The sequence below is a fragment of the Dipodomys ordii genome, unplaced genomic scaffold (assembly GCF_000151885.1).
Source record: "Dipodomys ordii isolate 6190 unplaced genomic scaffold, Dord_2.0 Scaffold49, whole genome shotgun sequence".
Lineage (NCBI taxonomy): Eukaryota > Metazoa > Chordata > Mammalia > Rodentia > Heteromyidae > Dipodomys > Dipodomys ordii.
The window spans coordinates 627,117-639,158 of NW_012267265.1; the positions used below are offsets into that span (position 1 = coordinate 627,117).

A 12,042-nucleotide genomic window follows, 5' to 3' on the forward strand; every position below is an offset into this window, starting at 1 on the left:
CGGTTCATGGTTTCACTCCTTTAGGGAAGCTAGATCTAACATACACATTGAGCTATAGTAGGCATATAGTCTATATTGAGAGTCTTGATGTAGGTGTGCTGTGTGCTTCATTCCTTCTTTGTAAGACCATGATTTATCTTTGATTCTGTCATGTCTCTCTCACAAACATAACCATTTTTCATTGTGGCAGACTGCCTAATATACTCTATAGTAGTTGTTGTTTTTAGATAGTTGGGTCTTTCACTTGGAGTAAAATATTCCACACACTGAGTCAGCCATAATAATGACTTCCTAAGTGCTTTTTCACAATTCCTTATTAGAGTTCTTGAATGCTTAAAACCTCATAGTGAATGTAGCTACAGGTTTCTGGAAATATACTAGAAAGGACTGATGGTGTGTATTTGAAACTGAATGGCATGAGTGTAAATAATATTTCAGCAGAGATGCTAAAATAATTTCTTAAATCATGACATCTAAGAAATTTTGAGCAATTTTGAAGTTACCATGTTTATTTCTTAATCAAAGACAATAAAAAGATGAGTCACCTCTCAACCTCAAATGTTCTTGTAGGGATTGTAAAATGGCTTACATGAAAGGGGTGGCTTGCAAATACAAGTCATAAAAATTCCTAACTACATGAAAATACCTTATTTCAAAAGAGAGGTTGAACTTACTTGTCTAATCATTCCAAAATTGAAGATTGTTTTCTAAATCTAACATTCTGTCAAATGGCTCTGACCATTTTACCTACTTGCTTTGTTCAACTCAAGTTATATTTTAACTTCAAGATCAATTGTTTCCTTGAATATAAGCCCAAGAAATTGACAGAAGTCAACATAGTTTGATGAACGCTGTGCTGTTAGTCAGGATGACTTGGAAATGGATTTCAGTTCTACTGCTACTGCAGTTCAGTTATTACTTTAATTCTGGAAGCTGTGGGAAAGTACTGGTGTGGCCCATGGAATATAGCCACTGGATAAATATGAAGGTAATACTGGACAAACTCATCTTGAGGGGTCATGAAGTAACAGTTGTGAGACCATCATCTGCTATTTTTGTTGACAGCAATGAAGCATCCAGCATTAAATTTGAAACTTTCCCTTCATCTTCCAATACTGATGAATTCTCCGCAGTTTTCTCACAAATTATCTCTTTGGTGACATATGAATTGCCAAGAACAACATGTTTGGCATATTCACCATTACTGCAGAATGTATTTATGATGTATTCTGATGTTATGCTAAATATTTGTAAAGAAGCAGCTCTGAACAAGGAACTGATAACTAGGCTACGAAAAGCAAGATTTGATGTTGTGATTGCAGATGCCATCGGTCCTTGTGGGGAGCTTCTGGCTGAGCTATTGGAGATTCCTTTCGTGTACACTCTACGCTTCCTTCCTGGCTACACAATCGAAAAGTACAGTGGAGGGCTTCTATTCCCTTCCTCTTATGTGCCTGTCATTCTGTCAGGATTAAGTGGTCAGATGACATTCATGGAGAGGGTAGAAAACATGATATGCATGCTTTATTTTGACTTTTGGTTCGAGGCATTTGATTCAAGGAAGTGGAGTACCTTTTACAGTGAAGTTTTAGGTAAGTCATGTTTCACTTTTATTAGGGTAAGTTCTAACTTCTGTAAAAGTTGAGAGAGTTGCTCTGAGATGCATGTGAAATAAGAGAAATTTGTCTTTTTTGTTGCTGTTGTTCATCATGGGACTTGAAATCTGGGCCCGGCCACTGTCCCTCAGCTCTTCAGCACAAGATGCGTGTTCTTGAGCCACAACATCACTTCTGGTTTTCTGGTGGTTTATTAGAGATATGAGTCTCATGGACTTTCCTTTCCGGGTTGGCTTTGAATCACGATACTCAGAACTCAGCTTCCTGAGTAGCTAGGATTACAGGCCTGAGCCACCTGCATCCTGCAAGAAATTTATCTTTCATAGGTGAAACAATTAAATGAGATATAAAATTGTCTACCAGATGCCTGACTACAGAATGTCTTACATTATAGAGTCAGAAAAAAGACAATAGACAGTTACCTAGCTCCATAGGATGCTCTAGGAGGTCATCCAGTATGAAGAATTTCATCCACAATGAATAATTGATCATTTTTATTTGTTATCATGCTAATTAAGTACTTCCCTAAGAGACTGATGAATGAAAATATGTATACCAAAGAGATACATTGTTTTATTCTACCCATGTATGCAGGAAATAAATTGTCTCCCTTGATTATTTTCCTAGTTAAATCAAAATATTTCATTTGTTTTCTCTTTCTTATGTTTTTTCTTTTTTCCTTTTTTTTTGTTTGTACCAAGGTTTGAAGTCTGTGACCTCAAGCTTGGTTGGATTACTTGTATAAGTTGGTACTTTACCACTTGAGCCATGCCACCCAGCATTTTGATACTTAATTGGAAGGGAAGTCTTGAGGATATTTCTGACCATGACAGCTTCAGACTTCATGCTTTCTGATCTCAGAATCTTAGGTAGCTGGGGCTACAGGGGTGAGTCACTGATGACCAGTTTTCAGGATTTTCTAAAAGTTTTCCTCATTCTTGACAGATCCAATGTTTTAGCACAGACTCAATAACTATAACTTCTAGTGATTCCACATTCATTTATTGTTTATAATCATCTATTTTATAGACATAAAATCTAGTAAAGTGGTGAAGTACTTATGATTATGCTCTATCACTTTAAATTATTCTGCATTTAATAAAATATTAGCCATCAGTAAGATGAAGTCAATTACCTAGTCCCAGTATTCCAGATGATATTTGCCAATAAATAAATATTTTAAGCTCCTAAAGTGAATCAAGTCGAGGTAAGAAATTCAGCCACAGTCATAAAGAATATACTCATATTGTAGCTCAAGAATCAAGAAACAGTTTGGTACACTGTAGGAAACCAGTTTGAGGACTGCTGGGAAAACAATTTCTCTGAATATGATAGAATTATTGACTCTGGAATTCAAATATTCCTCTAATGGATAAAGGGAAAATGCATTGTTAATTCTATAATTGCTTATTTTAAAGATTATTTATAACTGCTAATAAACTGAGGCATCAAGATATAGTCTCTTACCAGATTGCCTTTCTCACACAAAAACACACACCACATTTCCTGTGTAGTACATGTTACCAACAAACACATTCTATCTCATTAAGTACAAATTATAAAAATTATTTTAAGAAAAATATAAATGTTATATTCAGAAACTTCTCTGTAATGTCGTTTCTTACATTTTACTTTCTCCTCTCTCCACTCAGGACGACCCACTACCTTAATGGAGACCATGAGTAAAGCAGAAATCTGGCTTATTCGATCTTACTGGGACTTGGAATTCCCTCGCCCATCTTTACCAAATGTTGACTTTGTTGGAGGACTCCACTGCAAACCTGCAAAACCCTTGCCTAAGGTAAATAGATAACCTTTTTGTCTGTTTTTTTTATTTCCCTTTCAATAAATATGGCTCTGCACCACTCAATCCGGGTCTTTGCTCACAGTGAAAGAGATATAGGAAGTGGGGTAAAGCACTTATTTTTGAACCATCACAAGTTTCTGCATTTCAAAAACCAAAGAATCATTCAGAACAAAGTCAGTTCAATTAAGACTTAATTTTTCAGCTAAGATATGGAACCAACCCAGAAACCCCTCAGTAGATGAATGGATGAAGAAAATGTGGTATATATACACATTGAATTCTATGCCTCCATCAGAAAGAATGACATTGCCCCATTTGTTAGGAAATGGGAAGGCTTGGAAAAAATTATATTAAGTGAAGTTAGCCAGGCCCAAAGAAACATAGGTCCCATGGTTTCCCTTATTTATAGTATCAGTATATGTCTGAGTCAAGCAAAAAAGGTCAGATAAGGTGACGTTAGAGAAATGAACCATAAGATATGTAATCAAATGTTTTTTGTCTTTCATGAGATTGTTTCTACCACATTTATAAAATTATTTCTTTGTTGCTTTGTATATCACTTCCCCTCAGTATAACTCCTGAATCACTATATTTCATGTCAGTATAATTTGTGGAGGGGAAGGGCGAAAACAAATTGTTTAAATAGGGATACAGGTGGCCCCATTGCAACAATGAGATATACAAGTCGTTATGTCGAAAATGAACTTTACAACTTCGGTGGGGGGGAGGGTTTGGTAAGGGGGTGGGGAGGAAGGAGGATGGGAAAGGTTGGGCAGGGGAAACAAAGGAGGAGGCTACAATGCTTAATAAGAAATGTACTCATTATCTTGCCCATGTAATTGTAACCCCTCTGTACAGTATTTTCACAATAATTAAAAAGAAAAAAAAGACAATTCTTCAGAACCTCAAAGGAATCCATGATTCACTCATAAATGTGTCAAGTCATCTGCATGTAAAAAAGTGAACATTAGCTATACAAGGAAACAGAATAAACATTTCTACCCCAACAGTCACAAATCCATTAATAAAAATTATGTAAAAGTATCTGGGAAAGGAAAGATTACAATAGTAAAATAACATATATGGGAATCAGAAAATTTCTATCATTGGTATTAAAATGTTATATTAACAATGCTCTGAAATCAGTTGATGAATTAGAATTGAAATATATATAAAGGAAAGCAATTGGAACAGTAAGAATAATTTATAGCAACTAAACATTTTAGTTAACATGGAAAATGGTAGAGAAATAACTTGGAGTCCAGATGGAAATGTTTGGAAAATTTGTTGCACAATGACACCAACATACTAAGTATTATTACCTGTGCCTTTACTAGTGGCTACTGGAAAATGTTATGGCTTATGGATATTACTCTTTTTATATATCTTAATCTGTTATTTTTGATAATATTTTATTGTCTCTTTGTTTTTTATTTATTTTTATTTTCTCCCCCATGTTTTATATTGATTTTTTGATGTTCCTAAGTAGGACTTGAACTCACCACCTGGGCATTGTCCCTGAGCTTTAGGGCTCAATCCTAGTGCTTTTACTACTTGAGGCATTGTTCTACTTCCAGCTTTTGGGGGGTTAATTGGAGCTGAGAGTCTTACAGGCATTTCTGCCCAGGCTGGCTTTGAACCATAATCCTCATATCTCAGCCTCCTGACTACCTAGGATTACAGGCAAGAGCCACCCATGCTTGGCTAGTTTTTATTGTGGTTTTTTTTTTAACAAAAAGCAAATTTCTTTATTGTACATAGCACATTGTACAGCTTGGCAGGAGGCACACAGCCCTGTACAGAGGAAAGTATTTCAGATCAACTAGCAGGGTTAAAGGCTTTCTGCACTGTAGACTTTCTACACTCTGGGAAAAAAGCAAACAAACAAAACAATCCCCCTAGACACCCAGGAAAAACAACAACAACCACAAAAACTACCATCTGGGAGGTGCATGAGACCCATAGGAAGCAAAGGGGACAACTGCCATCCTAGGGCCAGTGACAGCACAGGCCACGTGGCTTAAGCAGCGGAGGGAGAGATCAGCTACAGAAAGTTATTTCATACTTTGTAAAACAGAATAAAGTCCCAAATCAGGGGAAGTAAAGGAAGGAAACAAACACACACACACACACACACACACACACACACACACACACACACAAAGCAAAACCAAACCATATCTACACAGCATTTAAAACAAATAAATCTCTAGCTGGCTGGGGGTAAAATATATATCTATGTATAGTCTATATGTAGATTAGAAAGCTATGAATATGGTTTATAAAGAGTCCTTTGATTAGAGGCCCAAGCTTTAGGTTTGACAACTTTATGGGCTAATTCGCTTCCAAAAGAGGAAACGTCATGTTTCCATAGTTATCAAATGCACCCCTCTCATCCCTGAGAACATCATCACAAATATGCTCTTGGTCATACGAGGGACTGTGGAGAGCTCCATTAATAGAAAAGCAACTCAAAGCACGCCTCACACTTGCATTGTGCTCAAGCAACAGCCAGGTCATGAGGGCACAATTCCAGCAATAAATCAGCAAGGTGCTGCTGCGTCCCAGTGACTTTTCCTCAACTCTGAGCTCACATTTCACAGAGCTGTAGCTTACAACTTTCCCAATATACAGCAATCAAAAAAATGTTTTATAGTAAAAGTGTGTATGTATGGGAGGAAACCAAAACGTTAGGGATGCTTTACCTGTCAGTGTCACACAAAAATCTCAAACCCTACTGCAGCACTGTGATGCATGGTTTCAATTCTAAGATTTAAAGGAAAAATCAAATATATGTTAAAAACAGAAAGGTCACTAGTCATGAGGTGATAACCCTTGAGAAGAATCTCTAGGGTTCCAGCTAGGTGATCAGGTTTCAAATGGACAGGGCATGTAGTATATACATCTGCTTCCCAGAGAGGGCAGGCTAGCAAACACGGAGAACTCTACACAAGCTTGGGTCCAGGTACTTCAGGAAGGTACAAGTCAGATGTAAATGCTCCATCAGGTTGTCTGTTACAGAAAGCACAAAAGTGGGCAACAAAAGCAGGTTTTTATGTAGGTGTGGGTTTTTATGTGGGTGTGGGTTTTTATGTGGGTATGGGCTTTTTTAGGGGTGCAGGGAGGTTCAGAAAAGCCCCTTTCAAGCTGCAGTCTACATAGGCTGTCATGCTGGGCTAGTGTGATAAAAACAACACTTGAAATAATATTTGCTTCACTATTATTTGTGTGTGTGTGTGAGAGAGAGATAGAGAGAGAGAGATAAAGAGAGATGGACAGAGAGGGAGAAAGTGAGAGGGGAAAGGAGCAAGGGAGGAAGGGAGGGAGAGAAAAAATGAAGCAAAGTTTTTCTTCACAGGAAATAGAAGACTTTGTGCAGAGCTCTGGTGACAATGGTGTGGTGGTGTTTTCCCTGGGGTCAATGGTCAGTAACATAACAGAGGAGACAGCCAATGAGATTGCATCAGCACTGGCACAAGTTCCACAAAAGGTGAGATAGTGTACCTCAATAGTGGTCTTCACTGAATGGGCCTTAAACACTGTAGGTTTCTGATTCCGCTAGTTTTCTGTTGAAAGATACGCTGTTACAAGGACTCTAACTTATTTGAGCCAGTTTAAACAAAAATATACGCATGACAAATGCTCAAATAATATGCAATTTGGATTGTTTTAAATTGACAATAACAACAACATTAATTTTGTCACAAGAAAAAAACCCAGAAGCCACAATGTGAAATTCTGTTATTATGATAATATTGAAACCATCAAATTTCATCTAGTCTCTGCAAGAATTCTAAGGCCTCACAATACACTAAATATGTTTTAGAAACGGGTTAAAATACACTTAATAAGTGACATTATGCAATTACATTTAGCATGTAGAAAAAAAAGTTTGAAATGTCTGATATGGCTTAGTCTTTTTTCCTCCAATTTTGAAACTGACCCATTAAGTGTACACTTGAGGGTGTTATTCAGAAAAATGAAAAGGAAGGTTCACCCCTCCTTCCAGGTATGTATTCAACCTTGTTCATTAAGAGAAAGTAAATAAAACCAATATACTCTACTGGATTAGGCCTTGCTTATATATGAAACCAGATCTGTGCATTTCATGTGAAAGTAGACACAGTCTACTTAAAAATAAATGTAGCATCATTAAAATTTGGAATCTTTTCAGCAGCCATGTGACTTATGCACTACATGCCAGCTCCATTTCCTATACTTAAAGATTTTCCTCTATTAATGATAGTAAGTTGAGATGTCAGTATCCTATACTTGTGATCAAATTCAGATTGCATTATTTCCTAGACATCACCACTAATAATTTGTCATTTAAACTAGTTTCATTTAATTACTAAGAAGAATTAATTGATTTATAATGAAATCTGAGGAATCTGTCATTAGCAAAGATTGAACAAATATAGCATTTGTTCATGTGCTGGTCAGGAGGCAGTAGGTGCAGCCTTAACATGCAGTACAGCAGTGTGATTTGTGATGCGGGTGTGCCATGGAAAGGCCTAGTCAGCCACCACATGATTGCTTCTAAGGACCATTTTTCTGTCTGTCCAGATCAATGTGACCAGGTGGACAACCAGCATCTAAGGGAAGTTAAATGGCCAGTTTAAAAGCTAGAGTTTCATGAGGCCTTCATAGTATGAATATTTATGTTAGTATCATGTTCTCACTCCATAATGCTGAACATTATGTAACATAACATCACTTAATACAATACTCAGTATTCTGAGGACAGAATACTGAATAGTTTGATGCTGTTTCTGGTCAAACAGGACAATACCTTTTCACAGAGCTTCTCTCCAGGGAGAAGGGTACACATAAAATATTTGTCATAGTTGGGCGCCGGTGGCTCATGCCTAGATACTCAGGAGGCTGAGATCTGAGGATAGTGGTTCAAAGCCAGCCAGGGCAGGAAAGTCCATGAAACTCTTATCTCCAATGAAACACCAGAAAACCAGAAGTGGTATTGTATCTCAACTGGTAGAGCACTAGCCTTGAGCTGAAGAGCTGAGGGACAGCATTCAGGCCCAGAGTTCAAGCTAAAAAAAATTGTTATACATAGACAGTGAAGAAGCAAATGAAATATGTTAAACTAAAATGAAATCTCATAGAATAAGAGAGTACTACCCTAGTATCACTTTATAAATGTTAATAGATAAAATTGGAAGAAACGAGCTACTTTAGTAAATATTTATGTGTAAAGATGTAACTTTTAATCATTTTAAGTGCTATTGTGCACCAGATCTATGATTATAGCTACATAAAAATTGTTTGAAAAGGTTCATTTGTCATTCATCATATAATTTCTCTGTTTTGTGAATAATTATGATGATATTACATAATACTGAATATGAAAATGAGTATAGGAAATGTTGATAGCCTTTTTCTCTAGGCCTTGTAATAGTCCTCATTAATTAACCCTACCTGTTCTCTTTATCCATTCTATGAAAGGCATTTAATTGTGTGATCTCTAAATTATAAAACATCACATTTAACATTTAAAAAGATAGTGTCTTTATTTGGCAGATTCTTTGGAGATTTAGTGGCAAAAAACCAGACACCTTAGGACCAAATACTCGGCTGTACAAGTGGCTCCCCCAGAATGACCTCCTCGGTAAGACTCTGAAAAACACATCCTAAAATCATGAGCAATTGTAGAAGTAACTGATAAAAACACAACAGTTGTTAAGTGATGGAAATAGTAAAAATTCATAAACAAAAGCCAACTTATAGCTTTATACCTATTCAAAGGAAAATAAGCCTTAACAGATGATATTTTATCATACTCCATCATACACTTTTTTTTTATCAGTTTACTCTTTTTTTCAAATATATTTACCAAGGACAAAGAACTTTCTGTACTCCCCTGAGGTTTCTTCTCTCTCCCCTAGTTCAATCATTATTTTATCCATCCTCCTAAAGTAGGGCAAGTTTTTGCGATGCCACTGAAACATACACAGGTGTCTTATTATGACTGAGTTTGCATGTTATGTGGGAAAAAATTCATGTTGCTTAATATGAAGTCATGATACACTCTATTTCAAGCTTTGCTCCTTCATTAGATTAATGCACTATTTTTAGGTTTATAAAAGCATGATCTAACAGGACCATTTTCTTTTTTTACATTTTTTATTGTAAAACACTGTCCAGAGGGGTTACAGTTACATGACCAAAGTAATGAGTACATTTCCTATCAAGAATTGTTACATCTTCCCTTGTTTTTCCCCTACCATCCCTTCCCTCCCACCTCCACAACTATACTCCCTCTCTCTCACCCCCCCCCAGTCAAGGCCTAAATTGTAAAGATCGTTTCTCAACATAATATCTGTACATCCCATTGTTATAATGGGATATGACCATATTCTTGCTTCAGAATTTGCTCTCTATGATCCATTATGTGTATCCTATCTGTTCAACAGGAAATGGTATATTGCTTTTCACATCTCAAGTCACACAAAACCTAAGGCACCGATCATAAGATTTTTCACTTACCTCTCAAGTCGATTAGATGGTCCCAATGGGTGAGACAGGAAGGCAATGTAAATGTAACTTCATTGGTTCAATAATTGTTATTTGGGAAAAACTATCTTTCACATGATCACGTTATGTATTTCTCACTTCATGTCTAAGACTTTTAATGAACAATTGTATTGAAATGCCCCTAATCCTAGGCCATCCCAAAACAAAAGCTTTCATCACTCATGGTGGAGCTAACGGCGTCTATGAGGCCATCCATCATGGGATTCCCATGGTGGGCATTCCTTTGTTTGGGGAACAACATGATAACATTGCTCACATGGTGGCCAAAGGAGCAGCTGTTCAACTGGATATAAGAGCAATAACAAGGAAAGACTTGCTCAGAGCACTGGAAGAAGTCCTTAACAACCCTGTGTGAGTATGATCTTGTGTGTGTGTGTGTGTGTGTGTGTGTGTGTATGTGTGTCTGTGTCTGTGTGTCTGTGTCTGTGTGTCGGTGTGTCTGTGTCTGTGTCAGTGTCTGTGTTGCAACCTTTTTATGCTATACAGGCCAGGAGTGCCTCAAACTCATGATCATTATCCTTCAGCATTTGGAATGCTGAGATTCCACAAATCCACTTTCATTTCCAACCATAAATTGTTTTGTTCCCCCAGTGATTTCAGTGCAAAGGAATTATCATAGCCTTGAGAATAGTACAAAGTTCTAAAAAGCCAAAGAGACTGAAAGGAATCACTAAGAATGACAATAGATGATTACAAGAAAGGGTAGGAAAGCAATGAATCAGAGGCATATGAACGTTTCCACAAATAACACTAACTAACCCATTCAGTTATAACTTTCTTTCCACCTAAGATCTCACTAGTAACTATTTATAAAATAAAAATTCAGTGTGATTGAAAAATAGAGTATGATGATTAGGTGGTTGAAATTTTACTCTTGTGAACCACATGAAAATATCTGTCATTTCAGTTTCTAGTTTTTGTTGTTTCTTCAAAACATTCTAAATGGTTTGTATTACTAAACAGCAAGACAATAATCAAATATCACATTCCTAGTATAAATGCTTCCTCAAATATCTATGTTAATGCTTAGATTCTATCACTGTTAACTAACTACAGCTTTTAAAGTTACCTGATTCATCTTGGTAGGAAAATAGGACATTTTTTTGAAATGTATGCATATTCTTAGATACAAAGGGACTATGATTATCTTATTCAGAACAAAAATAAAATAAAAAAGAAATTACCTTCAGAAATACAAGTGAAATGTAACTGCGTGATAGCTAAAATATCTGGAGCAAGAATTACTTGTTATTCAAATTATTTCAATAAATAGATTAATTTCATTTATACTATTTCCATTTCCTCTTGTACTCAGTAATATTCTGTATATAATTCTCCCCTTTCACCATAATGGTAAATATAATGTAGTGTATTTTACTTTTATTGGATATAATAGTATAGCAGACACATTTTAAAGGCTGTGTTACTTTGATCTTTTTTTTTGGGGGGGGTAGGTGGGTTGAACTCAAACCTTAATACTGAGATGCTTAACTTTCTAAAGGGCATTCTAGGGCTGGGAAGGTGGTTCAGTGGTACAGTGCTTGCTTTGTATGCATGAGGCCCTGGGTTCAATTCCTCAGCACCACACAAGCAGAAAAAGCCCGGAGTGGCTCTGTGGCTCAAGTGGTAGAGCACTAGCCTTGAGCTGAAGAGCTGAGGGATAGCATCCAGGCCCAGAGTTCAGGCCCATCGCTGACCAAAAAAAACAGGCGGGGGCATTCAAAGACTTAAGCTATGACTCTGACTTTATTCTTTGCTGGTTATTTGAAGGTAAAGTCTAGAGACTTTTCTACCATTCTGAGTTTTGAGCTGTGACTGTCAGGACCTAGCCTCCTGGGGTGAACAACTTTACAGGCAGGAGCTATCAGCATCTAGCTCTGACTTCCATTTTCCTACAGATATTGAGCACCATACCATATAGTTTGTGAGCCATATTTTATCTTCCTTTGTTTGGAAAGGCAGTTTATTTTTGTATTTTTATTTGCTATACAAATACATCTCTCACATATTGTTCTTATTAAATTATGAACAGATACAATGTTGATACTGAGAGATGTAGGAGATTTC

At 36.7% G+C, this 12,042-nt stretch overlaps 1 protein-coding gene across 1 annotated transcript in view; it reads left to right on the top strand.

Moving 5' to 3' along the window:
* The first annotated feature begins 497 nt into the window (after positions 1-497).
* Positions 498-12,042, top strand: part of LOC105988435 (UDP-glucuronosyltransferase 2B15-like) — a 74,305-nt gene continuing 62,760 nt past the window's right edge. The window contains exons 1-5 of the mRNA XM_013020071.1: positions 498-1,592; positions 3,269-3,417; positions 6,782-6,913; positions 8,962-9,049; positions 10,107-10,326. Of these exons, the coding sequence (XP_012875525.1) occupies positions 845-1,592; positions 3,269-3,417; positions 6,782-6,913; positions 8,962-9,049; positions 10,107-10,326 (1,337 nt within the window). The 5' untranslated portion in view covers positions 498-844. The remainder of the gene's footprint in view (positions 1,593-3,268; positions 3,418-6,781; positions 6,914-8,961; positions 9,050-10,106; positions 10,327-12,042) is intronic.